At 44.1% G+C, this 24,025-nt stretch overlaps 1 protein-coding gene across 1 annotated transcript in view; it reads left to right on the top strand.

The window, feature by feature from the left end:
* The window catches only part of LOC126480664 (neurotrimin-like), a 336,431-nt gene that overhangs the window by 114,388 nt on the left and 198,018 nt on the right, over positions 1-24,025 (top strand). Inside the window, exons 3-4 of the mRNA XM_050103887.1 lie at positions 291-419; positions 11,378-11,515. Of these exons, the coding sequence (XP_049959844.1) occupies positions 291-419; positions 11,378-11,515 (267 nt within the window). The remainder of the gene's footprint in view (positions 1-290; positions 420-11,377; positions 11,516-24,025) is intronic.

Genomic DNA, 24,025 nt, shown 5'->3' with positions numbered 1-24,025 from the left:
ACTCCTATTAAAGACTATTTTTGCATAACAGGCTCGAAAAAAATTCTGTAATTTTGGGTATAAGCATCAGCATCTACGAAGGGAGTTGTGGGTACACGTTATAAAGAAAAACGTTGAAATTGTACAACAAGTGTCTTGTTAACCGATCCGTAAAGTATTGTAAAAGCACTGCAAGCAGGAAGTCCGGCAGATTCTTGCACGCCAGAGCAGCTATAAATTGAGTTTCATTTGCATTCAATCACTTTGGGAGAGTGTACATTCACACGATGTCTTGTGGATTGATGCTGCAGTGACGAGCGTCGAGGGCCCCGTGTTCAACATCACGCGTGTCAACCGGCTCCACATGGGGGCCTACCTGTGCATCGCCTCCAACGGCGTCCCACCCAGCGTCAGCAAGCGCATCATGCTCATCGTCCACTGTAAGTCTCACATCCCCAATTACGTTACTCTGCATGTGTCTCTTAATACACTACTGGACATTAACATTGCTACACCAAGAAGAAACGCAGATCATAAACGGGTATTCATTGGACAAATACATTATACTAGAAGTGACATGTGATTACATTTTCACGCAGTTTGGGTGCATAGAGCCTGAGAAATAAGTACCCAGAACAACCACCTCTGGCCGTAATAACGGCCTTGATGCGCCTGGGCATTGAGTCAAACGGATGGCGTGTACAGGTACAGCTGCCCATGCAGCTTCAACACGATACCACACTTCATCAAGAGTAGTGACTGGCGTATTGTGACGAGACAGTTGCTCGGCCACCATTGACCAGACGTTTTCAATTGGTGAGAGATCTGGAGAATGTGCTGGCCAGGGTAGCAGTCGAACATTTTCTGTATCCAGAAAGGACCGTACAGGACCTGAAACATGCGGTCGTGCATTATCCTGCTGAAATGTAGGGTTTCGCAGGGATCGAATGAAGGGTAGAGCCATCGGTCGTAACACATCTGAAATGTAATGTCCACTGTTCAAAGTGCCGTCAATGAGAACAAGAGGTGACCGAGACGTTTAACCTATGGGACCCCATACCATCACGCCGGGTGATACGCCAGTATGGCGATGACGAAAACATGCTTCCAATCTGCGTTTACCGCGATGTCGCCAAACATGGATGTGACCTTCATGAATCTGTAAACAGAACCTGGATTCATCCGAAAAAAATGACATTTTGCCATTCGTGCACCTAGGTTCGTCGTTGAGTACACCATAGCAGGCGCTCCTGTCTGTGATGCAGCGTCAAGGGTAACCGTAGCCATGGTCTCCGAACTGATAGTCCATGCTGCTGCAAACGTTGTCGAACTGTTCGTGAAGATGGTTGTTGTCTTGCAAACGTCCCCATCTGTTGACTCAGGGATCGAGACGTGGCTGTACGATCCGTTATAGCCATGCGGATAAGATGGCTATCATCTCGACTGCTAGTGATACGAGGCCGTTGGGATCCAGCACTGCGTTCCGTATTACCCTCCTGAACCCACCGATTCCATATTCTGCTAACAGTCATTGGATCTCGACCAACGCGAGCAGCAATGTCGCTATACGATAAATCGCGATAGGCTACAATCCGACTTTTATCAAAGTCGGAAACGTTATGGTATGCATTTCTCCTCCTTACACGAGGCATCATAAGAACGTTTCACCAGGCAACGCCGGTCAACTGCTGCTTGTGTATGAGAAATCGATTGGAAACTTTCCTCATGTCAGCACGTTGTAGGTGTCGCCACCGGCGTCAACCTTGTGTGAATGCTCTGAAAAGCTAATCATTTGCATATCACAGCGTCTTCTTCCTGTCGGCTAAATTTCACGTCTGTAGCGCGTCATCTTCGTGGTGTAGCAATTTTAATGGCCAGTAGTGTGTATATTCTGTTGCATTGAGAAGCAGTACACTGGTGTGCAAAACTTCAGGACGTAAGTAATTTTCGAATAATTTGTCACTGCCAAGTGACATAGCTCGATGAAACTCAGACCACTCAGAGGAAAATCTGATACGGTATAGTACAGAAGGTAGATGAAAGAAATATACAATGAGATGATCGAAAATGATTCTTTTGTTCGAAGACAATAGTTGCACCGAAGTCGCCGCCAATAATGATTGTCCCCTGGGCATTACCAAAAGGCAGCACATGGGTCTTAATAGGGTGTGTGATCACCATGGGCAGCAGTGCATTCTCTGCAACGCGCTCCGGGACCCGAGGTTAGTAAACAGTTCTTGCGATGGGGCGTTCCATTCATCCACTAACACGGTTCACAACAGTTGGATGGTCATTGGTGCATGAAGGCGCGCTGCAGCACGTTTTCCCGCTGCATTCCACACGTGCTCTATGGGACTTAAGTCGGTGGGAACGGGCAAGCTAGTCCATTTGCAGAATATGCTTTCGTTCCAAGAGCTACTTCACTTGCGCTGCGCCGGCCGCGGTGGCCGAGCGATTCTAGGCGCTTCCGTCCGGAACCGCGCGACTGCTATGGTCGCAGGTTCGAATCCTGCCTCGGGCATGGATGTGTGTGATGTCCTTAGGTTAGTTAGGTTTAAGTAGTTCTAAGTTCTTGGGGACTGATGACCTCAGATGTTAAGTCCCATAGTGGTCAGAGCCATTTGAACCATTTGGTTGCATAGCTTCAAACAGTGCTACAGAAGTGGAACACGTGAGATAATGGAATTTCAGGAAAAATGCCAATTTGATGATGCACAGCAAACTGAGGAATCGGCCCGAAAATTTGCAAATGGGGGGACATAATGTTAGGCTTGCTGATCTTTAGATCTTTGGACAAGGTACGCGCTCTGGTCAAGGTCATTGCAACACTATATTCGTTTCCTATTGGGCGTCTTTTCAGGGGAGCAGGTGTAGGAGCTCCTGGGACGAGGGGATGTTCGGTGAATGTACCGGCTTGGCCGTTTCTGCGACTCAAATGCCATTGAGCACGCTTGGGGTGCCTTGGGAAGAAGAACTGCCGTACGTCCACTAACACCCACGAGCCTCCAGCAGTGATCAACAGCGCTGGTAGCGGAATTGAACATCCTACCACAAGAAGCCTTTACAACATTGTGGGCAGGATGAGAGCACCTTCCTGAGCATGCACTGCCACCTGCTGTTCAACATCCTATTAAGGGCCATGTCCCGTCTTTTTTAAAGTCCATCACAAATCGATGTGTATTCAGTGTAATTATTGTCTTTGAATTAAACCGTCATTTCTGTGCGTCTCACTGCTCATTTCTTCCAATTACCGTCTGATTATACTGTAACAGTTCTTTCAAAAAATGATCAAATGTGTGTGAAATCTTATGGGACTAACTGCTAAGGTCATCAGTCCCAAAGCTTACACACTAATTAACCTAAATTATCCTAAGAACAAACACACACCCATGCCCGAGGGAGGACTCGAACCTCCGCCAGGACCAGCTGTACAGTCCATGACTGCAGCGCCCTAGAGCGATCGGCTAATCCCGCGCGGCAACAGTTCTTTCTATGTATTCTTGTGTTACTTGACAGTGACACATCATTCGAAAGTTATCTTCGTTCATACGTTTTTCACAACTGTGTACAATTCAAGAACTAGGGCTTCCGTAATAGTTATGGACTCGCTACTGCTCTACTGAACGAGTTAGTGATAACTGTAGTCATATTGTGTCATTGATGCGACTGCAACATAATCGGCCATAAAGTACAGAAGCCAGTATATAATCCCAGGATGGCACTGCGCTCCTTGGCTTTTATACGTTATTCGATACAGTTTCGCCTCCTAGCAAGCAAACTAAAATCTTACAGAATATCACAACAGATTTGTGACTGCATTAAAAGTTTCCTCAAGAAATACGACCAGCTTAGTACTGTACTCTCAAAAAAGAGGCATCATATGTGAAATAGCTTCTAGCTTGTCTTAAAGGGGTGTTACTGGGCTCCTAACGTCTACAGTCTACATAAATCACCTTTGTTAATTTTAACGACCTTATATTACCACAACCGCAAAATGTGATGGAGTAGCCGACCGGCAAGATTTAATGCACAGAGAATACACAATCCTATTTATAGGATAATTTGCGCAGATATTACAATTTTCAATACTAACGTCAGCTGTAATGTCATTATCGTCATTATTAATTTATTGGAAATAGGTTTCGACGATACGCATCGTCATCATCAGATCCTATAAACACATAGGGCTGAATTTTCTCGAAACATATCAGTTATAAAGTATCACGTGAAAACACGTGAAAATAACCGGTATCCGCACCAGCTCTTGTAACAAGCAACCACGCAACGTCCGATTAATGTCTTTCTGGAAAATTCAGCCACTTCGTATTTAGAGGGCCTGGTGCTGACGAGGTGTATCGTCGAAACCGGTTGCCTGTAATTGATAATGGAATTACAGCAGACGGTCCTGTGGAAAATGGTAATATTCCTATTAGCTATGGTCCCTCCTTCCTATTTAGAAATTATGGATAAGGTGAAATTTGCAATGAATCCTTGGTAGGTTCCTAAAGTACTGAAATTCATCCGCGATAGGGTAGAAACTGCGTGCGTTTGATTCTCTGTACTCTGCGTCAGTTCAGTGCCATTAACAGGCTGGATGAATTAAGCACGCAGACTTGAATCAACGGTCCATTAAGCCAGCGCGGGAGCTCGTCAAACTCTAGTGGCAGGCGCTACAAGAGAGGCGTAGTGAATCACGGCGAGCTTTGGTGTTAAAGTACCGAGAGTGCACGTTCGGAGATCAGTCAAGCAATGCATTATCTCCCCCAACATAGGTCTCACTAAATCAGAGGTTATATCGCCGGTGAGTGTGGCATGGAGTAGAGCGATGGGGGCCTGAAGAGAGAGAGGTATATGATTAACTATGTTCTCTGTACTACACGGAGCGCAAAAGAGGAAGGGTTGCAGAGTATGTAGTAATCACTTATCAATCGCTGTTAAATGCCACTAAAGGAAAATTTTCTTATTGAATCGTCAATCTTTTGACACATCTGATGCGGCCTTCCAAGATGGTTCAAATGGCTCTGAGCACTATGGGACTTAACATCTGAGATCATCAGTCCCCTAGACTTAGAACTACTTACTTAAACCTAACTAACCTAAGGACATCATACACCTCCATGTCCGAGGCAGGATTCGAGCCTGCGACCGTAGCAGCAGCGCGGCTCCGAACTGAAGCGCCTAGAACCTCTCGGTCGCAACGGCCGGCGGCCTTTCAAGAGTTCTCTGTTGTGCTATCGTCTTCCGCGTACACCTAACGTCCTTCGTTATTTGTTGGGTGCATTCCAATCTCTTCCTCCTTCTACAGTTTTTACCCTCTATAGCTCGATCTAATATCATGGATGCTATTCGCCTGAGTCTCGGCACACGTCCTATCAACCTGCCCTTCTTGTCAGCGTTTTCTATATGTTCCTTTCTTCGCCGATTCTGCGGAAATCCCTGATCAGTCTACCTGATTTTCAGCCTTCTTCTATAGCACATCACAAAAGCTTCAACTCACTTCTGTTCTAGATCTCCCACAGTCCGCGTTTCGCAGCCATACAATGGTGTGGTACAAATATACATTCACAGAAATTTCTTTCTCAAATTAAGGCACACGTTTGATACTATTATATTTATTTTATCGAGGAATTCCCAGTTTTTATATACGTTCATCGCTAATTTCATTTCTGCTACGCATTACTTTCGTCTTTCTTTGGTGTACTCTCAGTCCGTATTCTGTACTCATTAGACTGTTTATCCCATTCAACTCATCCTGTAATTCTTCTTCACCTTTACTGAGGATACCAATATTCTTTCACCTAAATTATAATCCCACTCTAGAACATTTCCTTTATTTCCGTCATAGGAACTTCAACGAATAGGTTGAAAACTACGTGATGGAAGATTACGCCCCTATCTTACACTCTCTGTAATCCGTGTAACTCTTCATGATTTTCTTTTCTATTGTTCCCTCTTGGTTCTTGTACATATTATGTATTATCCGTTTTTCCTTATAGCTTACTTCCATTTTCCTCAGAATTTCGATTATCTTACACCATTTCAATGGCCTAACTTTTTTTCTAGATCGACAGATCCCATGAATGCGTCTTGTTTTGTATGTCTTACTTACGTGATCAACCACTACGTCAGAACTGCTTCTCTGGTGGAGCCTTATCCTTAGAAAGCCAAACTGATCCACAACTTAGAGATCCTCAGTTGCCTTTTCCATTCTTCTAGATACATTCTTGTTAGCAACTTGAATGCTTGAGTCGTGAAGCTCATTGTCCCATAGTTCTCGCATTTACCTGCTCTTGCTATCTTCGGGATTGCTTAGATGATATTTTTACAAACGTCTGATGGCACGTCTTCTCACAGATTCTAGATAGCAACCTGAATAGTCGCTTAGCTGCCACTGCTTCCCAATGATTTCTGATATTCCGAAGAAATGTTGACTATCCCTTCTGCATTATCTGATCACAAGTCTTCCAAAGCTCTAGTAAATTCTGACTCCACCACTGGATCCCCTATATCTTCTAAATCTATTTCTATTTTCTGAACCACGTCATCCCCATCACAGATGTCTTCAGCTAGCTCTTTCCACTTATCCGCTCTCTTCTCTGCACTTAAGGGTGAAATACTTGCTGCACTTTTAACGTTGACGTCCTTGGTTTTTATAGAAAGGTATTTTGACTTTTCTGTAAGCAGGATAAGTCCTTCCGACGCCCATTTCTTGATCGTTTTCTTCACATTTTTCATCCTTGACTTCCTCTGCACTTCATTTCATTCGTACGTTGCTCATATTTCTCTACTCATGAAATTCTCTGATCATTTTTGGGTTTCTATCTTTCGTCGATTAATTGCTGCATTTCTTCTGTTACTCACAGTTTCTTCGTAGTTACTTTCCTTGTACCTGTGTTTATCAGTGCAACTTCCGTGACTGCAATTTTAGATATGTCCATCCTCTTCAAATGAACTGCCTGCAGTGGCATTCATTACGCGGTGTCTACAGCCTCAGAGAATTTCAACTTATCTCATCATTCCTCAATATTTTCGTAATGCTCTTCTTTTAACATTGATTTTTTTCCGGACGATTCTCTTAAGCTTCAATATGATATTCAACGTTACTAGATTGTGATCCATACCTGTACCTGCTCTTTAGCACGCCTTACAGCCCAATATCTAATTTCGGAATCTCTGTCTGACCATGATGTAATCCAGCTGAAATCTTCCCATATCTTCAGGTCTTATCCAAGTGGACCACCTTCTCTTACAATTTTTGAACAGTGTATTCGATATAACAAGCTGAAATTCATTGCAGAATCCAATACGTCTCTAACCTCCCTCATTCCTACCTTCAAGCCCATACTCTCCCGCATCTCTTACTTCTCTTCCTTCCTCTACTACCACGTTTCAATCCTCCATGATGGTTAAACTATCTTCTCCTTTCACAAACTGAATTACTCATTCAAAAGGCTAATTATTTCCTCTATATCTTCATCTTCTGCTTGTAACGTAATGGATACTTGCATTATTGCTGTTAGCGTTCGGTTGTTCTCGATTCTGATGAAAACAACCCTGAACTAATTACAGTAGCGCACTCTACGCCATACTTTCTTATTCTGAAAGAATCCTGCTGCTGGTGATGTTACCCTATATTCGTCTTACCAGAAATCCTTATCTTCTTTTCATTTCACTTCACTGACCACAACTATATCTAGACTAAGCTTCTTGCAACCACGTTCCGATTCGTAATATGTTCCCCTTTCGTTAGTTACTCAGTTTTTTTCTTGGATTCCCAGCCCCCCACCCCCTCCTCCTTGGCGGTCCTCTTACGGAGATCCGAATGGGGGGAAAAATTCGATATCTTTCCCAATGGACAGATTATCAAAACACTTTTTCAGCCACAGGCGACATGTCCTGTGGACACACATTGTGTGGATATACATGAACGGTTTTCATTGCGTTTAGCATTCTCATCCCATTTTTCATTGTTATTTCTTCCGCCGTCTAGGCGCAGTTTCCCACCCCAAGGACAAGAGGTTGCCATAAAATTCTGTCCGCACCTCCGCCCACTTTACAAGGCCTTCGGTAGAACGAGAGTCATTCCTTATACAGGAAGTATTCGGCCACCTTTACTGATGATTTTTATTCAAAATTCAAGCATTGGCTGGTTTCGAACACGGGACCCAGGACGTCAAGGCCATTTACAATACTACAACATATTTTGCTATGAAGCCCACTGGCGGATTTACTTGCACTTTTAGGTCTCTAGAAGAGCGTAGCGTTCCAAAGGATTGGAAAAGGGCACAGGTAATCCCCGTTTTCAAGAAGGGACGTCGAACAGATGTGCAGAACTATAGACCTATATCTCTAACGTCGATCAGTTGTAGAATTTTGGAACACGAATTATGTTCGAGTATAATGACTTTCCTGGAGACTAGAAATCTACTTTGTAGGAATCAGCATGGGTTTCGAAAAAGACGGTCGTGTGAAACCCAGCTCGCGCTATTCGTCCACGAGACTCAGAGGGCCATAGACACGGGTTCACAGGTAGATGCCGTGTTTCTTGACTTCCACAAGGCGTTCGGTACAGTTCCCCACAGTCATTTAATGAACAAAGTAAGAGCATATGGACTATCAGACCAATTATGTGATTGGATTGAAGTGTTCCTAGATAACAGAACGCAGCATGTCATTCTCAACGAAGAGAACTCTTCCGAAGTAAGAGTGATTTCAGGTGTGCCGCAGGTGAGTACCACAGGACCGTTGATATTCACAATATACATAAATGACCTTGTGGATGACATCGGAAGTTCACTGAGGCTTTTTGCAGATGATGCTGTGGTGTATCGAGAGGTTGTAACAATGGAAAATTGTACTGAAATGCAGGAGGATCTGCAGCGAATTGACGCATGGTGCAGGGAATGGCTATTGGATCTCAATGTAGACAAGTGTAATGTGCTGCGAATATATAGAATGATAGATCCCTTATCATTTAGCTACAAAATAGCAGGTCAGCAACTGGAAGCAGTTAATTTCATAAATTATCTGGGAGTACGCATTAGGAGTGATTTAAAATGGAATGATCATATAAAGTTGATCGTCGGTAAAGCAGATGCCAGACTGAGATTCATTGGAAGAATCCTAAGGAAATGCAATCCGAAAACAAAGGAAGTAGGTTACAGTACACTTATTAGCCCACTGCTTGAATACTGCTCAGCAGTGTGGGATCCGTACCAGATAGGGTTGATAGAAGAGATAGAGAAGATCCAACGGAGAGCAGCGCGCTTCGTTACAGGATCATTTAGTAATCGCGAAAGCGTTACGGAGATGATAGATAAACTCCAGTGGAAGACTCTGCAGGAGAGTCGCTCAGTAGCTCGGTACGGGCTTTTGTTAAAGTTTCGAGAACATACCTTCACCGAAGAGTCAAGCAGTATATCTCGCGAAGAGACCATGAGGATAAAATCAGAGAGATTAGTGCCCACACAGAAGCATACCGACAATCCTTCTTTCGACGAACAATACGAGACTGGAATAGAAGGGAGAACCGATAGAGGTACTCAGGGTACCCTCCGCCACACACCGTCAGGTGGCTTCCGGAGTATGGATGTAGATGTAGATCCTACTTTAGACGTGTAATTTAGTACGATTCAGCGAGATATGAATTGGTAATACACATAACTTTTGTCCTGTTAATGGAAATGGGTAAAAGTAACGCTCGGAGGACAACAGTTTTTCTTTCAGTTTGGCCAGAAACTAACTATGAGGATCACGGGTGCAATAACACCTAATAGTAGTAATATTTGTAGCAAAATGCACTGTTGAATGGATATCATTTGAGATAACCTGCAATGAGTACAAAAACTCAATTTTCGTCCGACAAAGCCTGGTTTCTGTGATGAAACGGACTCTAATATCCAGTACATATTTCGCCGTAGTCGTAATCTCGACAAAGGATAACATGTGCAATACAGAAATATACGGCGAAATTTAAGTCTAGCGCGTAGCATAGGAATGATGATATCACATTAAACTGCTACTGTTCTTTTTCTATGTCCTTAATGCATGCCAAATTCTGTGTACGTTAATTTTCCAAATATTCCTGTAGAGTTTTTGGCAGAGCAGATTGAATAAGAGGTAAAGAAAATTTCATCACGGAAATGTAAGTTCTTTTTTTTTTTAGAGAGAGAAAATACCTTCTCAGGAAACACTAATTTGTTCAACAAGAATAGATATGAGAGAAAGGAAGAGTTTACTATCCCTTGAAAATCTGGGGACGAGGGAGAGGAGGACGCCACAATTTAGGCTCTAACTTTGTAAGAAAGTAACTAAAGTGGTTTAGGAGAACATGAAAACTAAATCGATAGTGGCCGCTACCATCTGCTTACAAATCATCTTGTTACCTTCTAAATGACATTGAGAAAACTTTTGTACAGCAACATGAGGTCTTTGAAAAAATCGAACAGAGAATAAGAAAAATGAAATTTTTCATTTTCATCTAGGACTGCGAAAAAACTGAACAAGGGAAATGTTTCCACATAAAACTAAGGAGGCAGGAGGAGGATACATTGTGACACATTCAAAATTGAATCGCTAACCGATACACGTAACTGAAAAGAAATCTGGTCAGTAGAACACGTGCAATATGCAAATAACATGAGAGAAACATAGACCAGGAAGAAATCATTGTGTGAAAGCAGCGAGAGAGGAAACAAAATGTCTGGGGTTTGTACATAGTTCAGAGTCAATATAGTTCTCTTAATAGGAACTAAAAGTATTGATCATTATCTGATGACGATATTGCTAACAGGATGCATCTTGATAAGACAAAATTTTGAGATTATATATTACATTGTAAAGTAGACGCAGGCACGTAAGTGGATTCAAACGATAACTTAAAAGTAACGAACAACTTGTTGAAACTTCAAAGCAGTGACTAAAAGAAACGGTCACACTAGGAATTGAAATCACATAAGACGGTTTACAATAACTCTAAATTCTATGAGGTGCAGACCAATGAACTGTACAAAAACGTAGCAGATAGTTTAATAAAAGGGTCGGTTTAATAAGCAAGCAGAAAAACAGGGTAGGTCATCATATGCGAAAACACTATGCTTGGCCAATTAAATACCTCAGGTGCAAAATGCAAATGTTGACCAACGGAGGCAGGAATATGGGTTGTTTAGAATTTAAATCAGTACTGTCTCTCATCATTGGTGTTCAGCCTGTAAGGGCATAAAATCTTATAATGCGGCCTAGTTGTAAAATAAGGTTAGCTTTAGCCTGTGTTATGTTCAATTAATGTCAAACATTATTGTGAGACTGTTCGTATACTTTGCATGAACTCCGGTTCACTTCTCTCATCTGCAAACCTTCAGTGTTCACGTCCCTGTTTACTACTGCTGGGCTGTTGCAGTTCCGCCGATGATCTGGATCCAGAACCAGCTCGTGGGCGCGTACGAGGGCCAGCAGATGACCCTGGAGTGCCATTCGGAGGCCTACCCCAAGTCCATCAACTACTGGACGCGGGAGAAGGGCGAGATCATCGCTCAGGGTCAGTCAGCAGCGCAGCCATATCACCAGCCATCATGCTAACGTAGATACTGCACACTACTGAAAACTGCTGTCGAAGAATACCGGATGTACTTGATCTAATCTGTAACACATTACACTACATAACGCACCACACATATAGCTTGCAGGACTTTACCCTTAGTTTTTAGGAACTCTAAGGATATGCTTCAACATCAGAACGGTTAGATGTAGAAACTAAATGGGCGAGCAGAGGACACTGAAGGAAGCCAATAACCCTATTAAACATATACTTATATGGATATGGTGTCTGTTCTTTCGGACATGTTCAAAAGAACAGACTCCATTGATGACCTGCAGCTGTCTAGAACGAAATTAGAATTATATTAATACCTTCAGTTGCTGACGGGTGTTGATATGTATCAATGGGGACAGGTGAAAATGTGTGCCCCGACCGGGACTCGAACCCAGGAACTCCTGCTTACATGGCAGACGCTCGCGCACGCCTCCCGCGAGACCCACATTCTCACCTTTTATTGCACACACTACATTCGAAGTGTCCCACCCAAACACACTCATTACTCGTGGAAGACATCCTTACCAAGTTCCGTAAGAGTTCGGGGAATATGTATGCATCCGCACAGAAGAAGAAGGTCATGGCCGGTATTGCCAGAACTATATATTATATGGATATGGTGTCTGTTCTTTCGGACTTGTCACTGCAGTCGCACTATCCTCTGTGCCCTCTGTGACTCAGATGGATAGAGCGTCTGTCATGTAAGCAGGAGATCCCGGGTTCGAGTCCCGCTCGGGACACGCATTTTCACCTGTCCCCCTTGATATATATGAACGCCCGCCAGCAGCTGAAGGTATTAATATAAAATGTTGCTATTAAACATAGGTCCGGATGCGACGTATTACGACGGACTACATGGACCCCTTGTAACAGCGCCACGAAGGATTTAAATGGCAGATATGCACTTGATGACAAACACGTCACAGAAAGTGTTCCGCATGGCCACCGTTCACATGAGGTTCGATTTCAGCACCTCTCCTCACAAATGCCAGTACACATTTAAAAAATCCCAGCAGTTTCCCGACAGCGCTGACAACCATCCACAATGCGTTTTCGGAGTCAATGGATGCTATCAGCAGGGATGGAACAAAACAAAGCTTTTAAATATCCCTCAAAAAAAGATCCAGCGGTTTCAAGTGGGTCATCTGCGACGCCATTGTATTGGTGAGAGACGACTGACACACCTGTTTTCGAAACGCTATTTACCAGTAATTCGATATCCATCATGATGATAACATCAAATTAGGGCAGTTTATCGCTTTGTAATTTACGCCTCACTTGCAGTATTTCGAAATAATCGCGGCCTTACACGTTATCTGTGTTATAACATTGGCATGACTGAACTTGTGCAGATGTCCTATCAGGGAAACCATTCATTTCCGAACTTACTTTTACTAGGATTTCTACTTTTTTCATCGGTCTTTACTCGCTTTCGTTTATAAGTACAATAGCCAAACACCTTGAACAGAAGGTCTTCCTTAATGTTGAATGACAAGCGAAGGTTCTTCCGCTTTATAAACTTACGTAACACAAAATTTGTATTGGTGATTCTCTGTGAAAATGGAAATTATTTTAGCAAAAGTAGCTAGTAGATAGTACAGTAGATAAAAACTGCATACATGGCAGAAAGTTTCAAAATTTCACTGTTACCTGTAAATAAAAACTTGGAATAGGAAACTCATTCAGTGAATCTAGAACAGACTCCATATTTGCTTCAAAGGAAGTCATAATTTGCAGTTTATGCAATAGTTAATGTATAACACTATGTCACATTCAGAATAAGTACAATATGCCCTGTTTTACATCATATTCTGACAATACCAAAACTTGCGTGAACCGTGAATTGTTGCCAACTGAAATCGTAAATCTTCCCTCGGTTTAGGAATCTAAAATTAAGATAACTGACAACTTTAGCGATACAGAAGTCTATATGTCAACTTAGTTTTTGTACTTTCATTCACTTAGCTTCTACAGGGTAGAACAGTGGGGAAATCTTCACATATACACTGGAGAGCCAAACAAACTGGTACACCTGCCTCATATCGTGTAGGGCCCCCGAGAGCACGCAGAAGTGCTGCATCACGCTGTAGTATAGATTCGACTAATGTCTGAAGTAGTGCTGAAGGCAATTGGCACCATGAATCCTACAGGGCTGTCCATAAATCGATAAGAGTACGAGGAGGTGGAGATCTCTTCTGGACAGCACGTCGCAAGGCATCGCAGATATTCTCAATAATGTTCATATCTGGGGACATTGATGGCCAGCGGAAGTGTTTAAACTCAGAAGAGTGTTCCTGGAGCCACTCCGTAGCAATTATGGACCTGTAGGGCGTCGCATTGTCCTGCTGGAATTGTCCAAGTCCTTCGGAATCCACAATGGACTAATGGATGCGGGTGATCACACAGGATCCTTACGTACGTGTCACCTTCAGACTCGTATCTACACTTATCAGGGGTCCCATATCACTCCAACTGCAGTCCCTCCGCACCATTACAGAGCTTCCACCAGCTTGAACAACCCCCTGCTGGCATGCAGTGTCCTTGGATTCATAAGGTTATCTCCATACCCGTACACGTCCGTCCGTTCGATACAATTTCTAGACGAGACTCGTCCGGCAAGGCAACATGTTTCCAGTCATGAACAGTCCAGTGTCAGTGTTGACAGGCCCAGGCGAGGCTTAATGCTTTGTGTCGTGCAGTCATCAAGGGTACACGAGTGGACCTTCAGCTCCGAATTTCCATATAGATGATGTTTCGTTGAATGATTTGCACGCTGCCTCTTGTTGATGGCCGAGCACTGAAATCGAAATCTGCAGCAATTTGCGGAAGCTTCGCACTTGTGTCAAGTTGAACGATTCTCTTCAGTGGTCGTTGGTCCCCTTCTTGCAGGATCTTTTTCCGGCCGCAGCGATGTCGGAGATGTGGTGCTTTACCGGATTTCTGATATTCACGGTACACTCGTGAAATGGTCGTACTGGAAAATCCCCACTTCATCGCTACCTCGGAGATGCTGTGTCCCATCGCTCGCGCGCCAACTATAACACCATGTTCAGACTCACTTAAATCTTGATAAGATGCCATTGTAGCAGCAGTAACCGACCTAACAACTGCGTTAGACACTCCTTGTCTTATATAGGCTTTGCCGACCGCAGCGCCATATTCTGCCTGTTTTCATATATCTGTATTTGAATGCGTATGCCTATACCAGTTTCATTGGCTCTTCAGTGTATAAATAACGGAATAATTCAATTTTGTTTGATGTTGAGACACATAGATCTTGTACTATTTACGTGAACAAATGTTAGCACTAACTCGTACAATAGATTTCGGATGGATATACTTGTTAACAATCCATTATTGTTTAAAAATATTGAAGCTATACACAGAGGGCTTATTTGCAGGAAAACTTATTTTCACTATTCTCTGTAGAATCTGCATTTAGCTCAAAACGATAACACAAATACAAGAAACAGCTGTACCTGCCACTCAACTGCTCTGTTCGTTTTCTTCTGTGTTTTCCATAAAGATATATCACTTGTAGTTCCTATCTTTGTTCGTGAAAGACTTCTGTTTTTTTTTTCTTTTTTTTCATACTAAGCAGCACTTGACACACATGAGCGACACAGACAAAACGAAAGCTGCTTTTCCTCTGTGGCCCATTTATACCGAGATCGCGACGGTGCAAAGGTTTCCTACTTGTTCGAAGTTGTGTGTTTCCTCATTAGTGTACAAAATTGCGAACTTCCGATAGGTCAGCAATCGGTTACGTGTTCAAAACAAATTAAAACCAAGCTGAATGCCGTTAGTATAAGGATGTGCACCACCAATTGCCAAAAGTCTCAGGAGTTTCGTGTACTGCAAAAACATTCAACGCTCTCCGTGAGCGAACAATTGGACTAGGACACAAGTCATTTGTTAGATACAAAGATTTGCCTATCTACTAATGGTAAGTGGAGTCAGTTCGTTCTTCAATTTCTGAGTCTTACACCACTTGGCATCCAACCCGACCATGTATGAACTCAACAGGAAGTAGCCTTAATAAGTGGCGCATTGGGAAGCGTCCTCTGCCATTATCTTCGCAGTGGTTTGCAAAGTATGGGTGTAGATCTCGATGTAGATGTAGATTGTTGGGTGCGTAATTTTGCTTGATCTGACGTATCCTATGCTATTCTTAATACGGAGTGTTTCGATTTGCGTTGCGTAGAAACCAGTGGTTGTCGAAATGCGGCGTGCCGGCCTTATGCGGCCCGAATCTAGTATTCTTGCGGCCTGTTGTTCTCAGACGTATTTTATGGTAACAGGCAACCAGTTCAAAAATGGCTCTGAGCACTATGGGACTCAACTACTGTGGTCATAAGTCCCCTAGAACTTAGAACTACTTAAACCTAACTAACCTAAGGACATCACTCACATCCATGCCCGAGGCAGGATTCGAACCTGCGACCGTAGCGGTTGAGCGGTTCCAGACTGTAGCGCCTTTAACCGCTCGACCACTCCGGCCGGCAGGCAACTAGTAACTAACAGTTTAATGCCAAACGTCAACCAACAGCTTCTTAGGAGTGTAGTTTTCTTGCTAAGGAAAAAACAAAAATACATTCAGAGGCACTAGTATTTTATGATGTGCTTTATCCTTTCGCTGTTGGCAAGCGGGGTGCACTAAGCCCTTGTGAGGCAAATTGAAGAACCACTTGATTGAGAAGTAGCGGCTGAAGTCTCGTAAACTGACATACGGCTGGGAGAGCAGTGTGCTGACAACATGCCCCTCTATATCCGCGTCCAGTGATGCCTGTCGGCTGATTATGACACGGCGGTAGGTCGGTATCGTTGTGCCTTCCAAGACCTGTTTGGACAGAGTTTAGTTTTAATCCTTTCGCTGCTGTGGGCGTGTGTACATGTCCTGCTGTGCCGCACCCCAAGGGTTGTGGAGATGAGTAAGCGCGCCACTAGGATTTTGCTACAGTGCTACGGACATCTGTATGCGTCCTGAGCCGCTGACCTGTAACTTCTGTGGACAGGTTACTTCCACATCTCCGTGAACAAAAAACTTTCGAGTATTTATCGTACAACATATGTGCCTCATTACTTGCTATTATTTGCAAAAAACTTTGTTTCGATATCTTGAATCGTTTATGAGGTATGAAGACTGATATGACCGCATGATTCGCCATGAAGACTGATATGAGCACGTGATTCGCCATGCTCAATGACATGAATGGACGCACCGCGCGCGGTTCGTCCTTCCGATATAATACCTAATAACTTGAGAACGACATGAGATCTGCTTCTCCTCACAGTTTTAAATAAAATTAGATTTCTTCTCTACATATCACTCACTGGAATGTATGAGCTACAATCAGCCATGCGCAAATTTTGCGCATTACGTTTTTACCTATGGAAAAATCTTTAAAATTTCGTGCAATGTTTTACCTAATTTGATGCAACGCGGGAAGTATGACGGATAAAGAAAAGTAGTTCAGTTCTTTATCGACTGAAGATGTCAGATTGTAATATGTGCAAAAATCAAAATTTTTTCACATGATAGTTTTCGAAAATATCGGATGACAAGTACTTGACATCGGCCGGAACGCCGTCTCTCAGCATTGGAACCAGCATGTGGCGAGCAGTTCAGCCTCAACACGGAATGCCAAGCACGCGTCTGTAGCAGGAAAAATGTTGAGCCGCGCGGGAATAGCCGAGCGGTCTTAGGCGCTGCAGTCATAGACTGTGCGGCTGATCCCGGCGGAAGTTCGAGTCCTCTCTCAGGCATGGGTGGGTGTGTTTGTCCTCAGGATAAACTAGGTTAAGTAGTGTGTAAGCTTAGGGACTGATGACCTTAGCAGTTAAGTCCGATAAGATTTCACACACATTTGAACATTTTGAAAAATGTTACCTTTAATAAGTAAAGTTGGCCGCTTTCCTCAGGTGCAGAGGGGGTAAGTAGCGTGGCCACCGCTAGACTAGACGACTTGAGTAGCAGGGTGCTAGATTGTTTGGTTCAAAAGATGGCTCTGAGCACTATGGGACTTAACATCTGAGGTCATCAGTGCCCTAGAACTTAGAATTACTTAAACCTAACTAACCTAAGGACATCACACACATCCATGCCCGAGGCAGGTTCGAACCTGCGACCATAGCGGTCACGCGGTTCCAGACTAAAACGCCTAGAACCGCTCGGCCACACCGGCCGGCTGTCTGAGTTTTGTCACGGAAGTAACACGGATTCGTGAATTCTTATTACACTGACAGCCGTCTTCATAAACGGTAATTAGGTACATTTGTAGCAAGGTACATTAAATTAATAGAGACTGTAGTAATACAACACAGTGAGTAAAAGAAAAATGGCATTAATATCAGTATCAAACTTTTGTGATGATGCCTCATACTTCATTTCAATATGGGATGAGTCAAAAAGGACTTTACAACTTTGGAATCATATATAAATTTATTACATAACTTACGGTATCGGTAGGTATCTATTTTGTAGCAAAAGACCTCTAGTTTGACTCACGTAGTGTGTCAGATACCCCTGCCGCCACCAGGAGCGCCAGCGTAGACCACAGTTAAATTGTCTTCTTTTAGTGATGCGTAGCATGTTCGCTGTGTGTTTTGGGTCCATGAAACGAAGTCTGCAACAACTGTTCCGCGTAACGTTCACACCGAATACGCTGAAGAGCCTCCAGGCAGGAGATAAATGAACATTATTGACACGGGTTGTTCGTTGCAGTATGCTAAATCACCAGGTCGCCCGCGTCGTGATGATTATGTTGAACAGGTAAGTGAGAGCTTTGCCTCTCTTCTGCGAAAATCAATGCGGCTTGCGTCCCGTGAGACTGGCATTTCGCAAAAGTACTGCGTAGACGTTTAGACTTGAAACTGATGTGTCGACAGAAGTGCCGACACAGTGTGGTTTGAGGAGACCGAAATGCACGCTATAAGCTCACGCAGGATGGCGTGAGGTATCGTTCTTGATGAGACATACTTCATGCGATAACTATCAATTGCTATGGCGCCTTGCTAGGTCGTAGCCATTGACTTAGCTGAAGGCTATTCTAACTATCTTCTCTGCAAATAAACGAGGCTTCGTCCGTTGCATCGCTAGCTAAGTCGTCCGTACAACTGGGGCGAGTGCTAGTAAGTCTCTCGAGACCTGCCGTGTGGTGGCGCTCGGTCTGCGATCACTGACAGAGTCGACACGCGGGTCCGACATGTACTAATGGACCGCGGCCGATTTAAAGCTACCACCTAGCAAGTGTGGTGTCTGGCGGTGACACCACAGAAACCATACGGATTCACAATGGCATAGCACATTAGCGATGCAGATAAAGTTGTTCATAGGGAATTCTGTGCGGAAATGCTGCATCAGATAGAGGATGAAGAGACATTCCTGAAGCAATAATCTTCAGAGATGAGCCAACGTTTCATGTCAGTGGCATGGCGAACACCCGCTACTGCAGGATACAAAACTAAACTAAACTCCTCCTGCGCATGTCATGAAGGCCCAAAGATACCGACTAGCCGTCGTGTCGTCATCACCCTACACGTGTCACTGGGTGCGGATATGGAGGGGAATGTGGTCAGCACACCGCTCTCCCGGTCCTATGTCAGTTTACGAGACCGGAGCCGCTACTTCTCAATGAAGTAGCTCCTCAGTTTGCCTCGCAAGAGCCGAGTGCACCCCGCTTCCCAACAGCGTTCGGCAAACCGGATGGTTACCCATCCAAGTGCTAGCCGAGCCCGACAGCGCCTAACTTCTGTGATCTGACGGAGACCAGTGCTACCACTGCGACAAGGCCCTTGGGCCACTGCAGAATAGTGTTTTGTACAGGAGAAATGGTTCAAATAGCTCTGAGCACTATCGGACTTAACATCTGAGGCCATCAGTCCTCTAGAACTTAGAACTACTTAAACCTAACTAACCTAAGGACAGCACACACATCCATGCCCGAGGCAGGAGTCGAAACTGCGACCGCAGCACTCGCGCGGTTCCGGACTGAAGCGCCTAGAACCGCTCGGCCACCGCGGCCGGCTGTACAGGAGAGTCAAAGTCAATTTTGTGTTATGTTTTTACTTTGTTTTCATTTGTTTTTTGACAACTCCAGCGCGTAGACGAGTTTTTAATCCAGAGCTCAAAGTCAACATCGTGTTATGTAATTACTAACGCTGTGTTTCAGTGAATGGTACACTGTGAAACATTTTTGAATAGGTCTTTCGGAGAGGAAATGAATTACCGAATAAAAAATACAGGGAGCTTTTAAAAAAGTCATACTGCTGTTCATATATTTGTAAAAAACAAAGCTACAACGAAGGCAGTCATGCTGATCGATATCCCCCTGGCGGCTAAAGAACATTTGCTTGAAACATTTTGTAATTTGCATCAGGGCAAAGTTATTTAGGGTGGTCAAGGTAAATGGGACACCCTGTGTATACAGTTGACCTCAATCTGTTCCAGAACGCCCTGTGCTCATTTGTTACGAAGATTTTCGAAAACGAAAATCTCCCCTATAAAAGCCAATAGTGAATTCGCAAACAAAGATCTTGCGAAACCCAGATCCCTCTGTTTTCCCATGAGATTCATAGCACTGTAGACATCGGCACTCAGGGTAACGTCAAATTCTTCGACTTCAGGAAGGCATTTGATTTTGTCCCGCACTGCCGTTCAGTGAAAAAAATGAGCTTACCGGGTCCGGACAAGATTGCGACTGGATTCAAGATTTCTTTGCCGATAGGATTCAACATGTTGCTCTTAACGAAACAAAATCGACAACCGTAAATGTAATATCTGGGGTACAGGCACCCTTAGGAAGTGTGATAGGAGCCACTACTGTTTTCAGTGTGCATAAACGATCTAGTAGAAAGCGTCAGTAAGTTTTTAAGATTGTTTGCAGATTAAGCGGTTGTCCATAAGAAAAGTAGTAACGCCAGAAGACAGTATTGCTTTACAGAATGACCTACAGAGGATTGATGAATGGGGCAGGACCTAGCAGTTGACTCTGAACGTAAGTAAATGAACATATTGGGCGTAAGGAAACCACTTCTATACAACTACACTGTTAGAGACAAATTGCTGGATACAGTAATCACCCGTGCCCAGGACTACCTATACGAAGTGACGTTAAGTGGATTGACCACATAAAACAAGTAGCAGGAAAATTGGATGCCAGACTGAGATTCAGGGAAAGAATCTTAAGGAAAAATTACTCGTCCACCAAAGAAGTGAAGTTCAGGGTGTCTGCTCGACTGATTCTAGTGTACTGTTCATCAGTCCGGAACCCTTACCAGATGGGATTGATAGAAGGAATAGAGAATTCCAACGAACAGCGGCATATTTCGTCACGGGGTCATTTAGACGGCGTGAGCGCTTTACAGAGGTGCTCAACAAACTCTAGTCGTAGACTCTACAAGAGGGGCATTCTGCATCACCGAGAGATTTACTAAAATTTCGAGAGAGTACTTTCAGTGAAGAGTTAGACAATATATTAATTTTTTTGAAAGTCTCTTCGGGTTTGCTGCCGGATCCTAAAATCAACTTGATATTTCGGCGATCCAACTGTTCGCCATCTTCAGGAAGATGCTGCTTCTGCTGATGAGTCCCGCTGAGAACTGCCACCAGGTTGCAAATCGACGTCCTATATAGGCCACCGTTCAGTACACGGCGCATGCGCCGCCCATCACGGTTTCTGCCTTCCAATACAGGGAGGTGGCGCCGCCCTTAGTGAAACACTGCTGGCAACGATATATCGCACTCAGGGCCGCACCGAAAAACGTTAAATTTTGAGGCGAGATAATACAGGATTCCATGTCTTGCTAAGAGGAAACCCATTGTCTCTGTTGATTAAATTATCAGCCAACCTAATTTCAATCGCCTCTTTATAGACACTGTTCCAAAAACCGGAAATGTTGGCAACTACCACAGTTTCATCAAATTTCATACTGTGTCCCTCATTTAAGAAGTGTTCTGCTACTGCCGATTTTTCCGGCTGTTGTAGCCTCGTATGACGACGATGTTCCACACACCTGTCATGCACTGTGCGAATCGAACGGCCAATGTAAGCTTTCCCACATTGACACGGAATTTTGTACACACCGGGTTTCCCAAGCCCCAAATCATCTTTCACAGAGCCGAGCAGTGCCCTAATCTTAGAATGTGGACGGAACACACTCTTAACCTATATAGGACGTCGATTTGCAACCTGGCGTCAGTTCTCAGCGGGACTCATCAGCAGAAGCAGCATTTTCCTGAAGACGGCGACCAGTTGGATCGCGGAAATATCAAGTCAAGTTGATTTTACGATCCGGCAGTAAACCCGAAAAGACTGCGAGGTGCCGGGGCTAGCAGTGTATTTAACACTAAATTCTTCTCGAATCTTCATATGGAAATGATGCTCTAGGCCCCCCCTTTTCTAACTCCTACTTTTGCTGTTGCACATGGATTAAGAAGAAATGCGAACTGACTGTAATCGACCCTGCAAGTGGAGTAGAAAAGAGTTTGGCACCTACAATAATTTAATCTGTTAGACATTAATTAAATAAAGTAAAGTTTCAGTAACGTAGTGAGAAATGAAAGGGTTGCTCTGCCGATTAACAGAATTAAAGTTCTGTCCAAAATAACAATTTGATTTATTATGACTAAACTCAAAATCATAAACAAAACACATGAAACATTTACAATACATCAAACTGGATCAAATTGGATACTCAAATAAATGCTGTGAAGGTGAAGTTGTCAATAAACTAGATTGTGACATTTATGACGAAGTGGTATGTGGAGCCAATTCCCTGCAACTCAAATCTTAAGAGAAACACCCAGCCAACTGAACATTAATTGCTGCTACGGTAGTGATAACTCAGACAATGAACACCCAAGACAGAACAAAGTTAGAAAAGACGAACAGGCGCGTTCTGCTGAGCTCTGATTATCACAGTGCAAATTCCCCAGTTTGCCGGTGCTGTGGACATACATCAACAAGCTGTCTTCTTAACTGCAAGGACACGATCTGGCGTACCGGAAGCGATGGCTGGTTGCTTCGACGTCCCGTCATGGTGATGATAATGTCGCGAGTGTAGCCTGAAACAAATTGTCCTGGTCTGGTTGTTCCAGACTAAAGACTTCCTATCAATACAAATGCGCCTCTGAGGGAGACGAAGAAGGCTCGCCACACAATCACTGATGGTACAGTAATTGATTTTAACAAGGGAAATCACACAGTAACTCCGATACAGTCAACTTTAGCCAAAACTGCCCAAGACAGACAACATAGGCCGCTTGTACGCAAAACAATTGACAACTGTACTTGGAAAGTTACGTTGAAGTCGAAACTTTGTTAAACAGTTACAATCAAATAAAAGTATATTAGACAGCCAACGGAAGGTAGGCTGTCCAGAGCAGCGAGAGCCCAGTCTTGTAACCTACTCCGACCGAAAGGCGAGAGCCGACTACCACCAGAGCACACGTACAAACCGAACACAGAACATTCCCGCCCCCACGACTGTGGCCATGGTTAAACGTTCCAATCAGCAACTCGAAAACCGGCGGGAAATTCCACTCTATTGCCGAAGCACTACCATTCCACCAATGGAGATTCTTGGCGCCAATTTCTGTGCCGATTTTGCTACGTCACGGAGCTATGCCCCGAGCAAGCCAATCACAGTTACGATTTTGCAGAAAACGCGGGAATTTGCCCGCCAAGACTGCCTGGGGACACAAGTCATTGCCACACCTCGCTGGTAGCCCGCCAGAAAGTGTTTTCGCTAAGTTTCTGCGAAGTAACGGAATCTCTATCCCAGCCGCTCCTTCAGGCCCCTGCGGGCGTGTCTCCGCCGCTATTATGACAATGTCGGCGTCTGGAAAGCATTCACTCGCCTCCCTCACACCTGTCGGCTTAACCCTTTCAAGATCAGCAGAGCCCACTTGTCACCGGACCACCCTGGTGACGAGAGACGCTGCGTGGGAAGTCCGCGTCTGAAGGAATAGCAAATTTTCACCGCATGCAATTAGAGAGGAAAGTCGAATTACTCAGAGATAGAAATATGAGAGGGGGCTTCTGCCACCTCTCAAGACTTTCAAGACTTATCACGCTGGGAAAGCCTACATAATCACAATATATTAATTCCTCCTAAATACATCTTGCGAAATGGCCACGGCGAGAAAATTCGAGAAACTAGAGCTAATACGAAGGGTAACCGACAATAATTCTTCCCTCGTGCCATTCGAGAGAGGAACTGGGAAGGGCACCGGAGGCGTCAGTTAGTGGTGCCAGAAGTTCCCTCCGCCACACACTGTCATTCTGGTTGCGGCGTATTGATTTGTATGTGGGCTAAGGTTGTCTACACGGTCAGGTTGGCGCGTTAGGGATAGGGAAAGTGGTGGTGGTGATTTGGATGAGGGTGGAGGGGGGGAGGGGGAGTATGGCGTGGTGTGGTGTGGCGCCTCGGCTTTGTAGCATCCGTCCCGCGCCG

This window comes from Schistocerca serialis, chromosome 5 (assembly GCF_023864345.2).
Source record: "Schistocerca serialis cubense isolate TAMUIC-IGC-003099 chromosome 5, iqSchSeri2.2, whole genome shotgun sequence".
Lineage (NCBI taxonomy): Eukaryota > Metazoa > Arthropoda > Insecta > Orthoptera > Acrididae > Schistocerca > Schistocerca serialis.
Note: the sequence above shows the minus strand (reverse complement) of the source record. Positions and strands in the feature narration are given on the sequence as shown.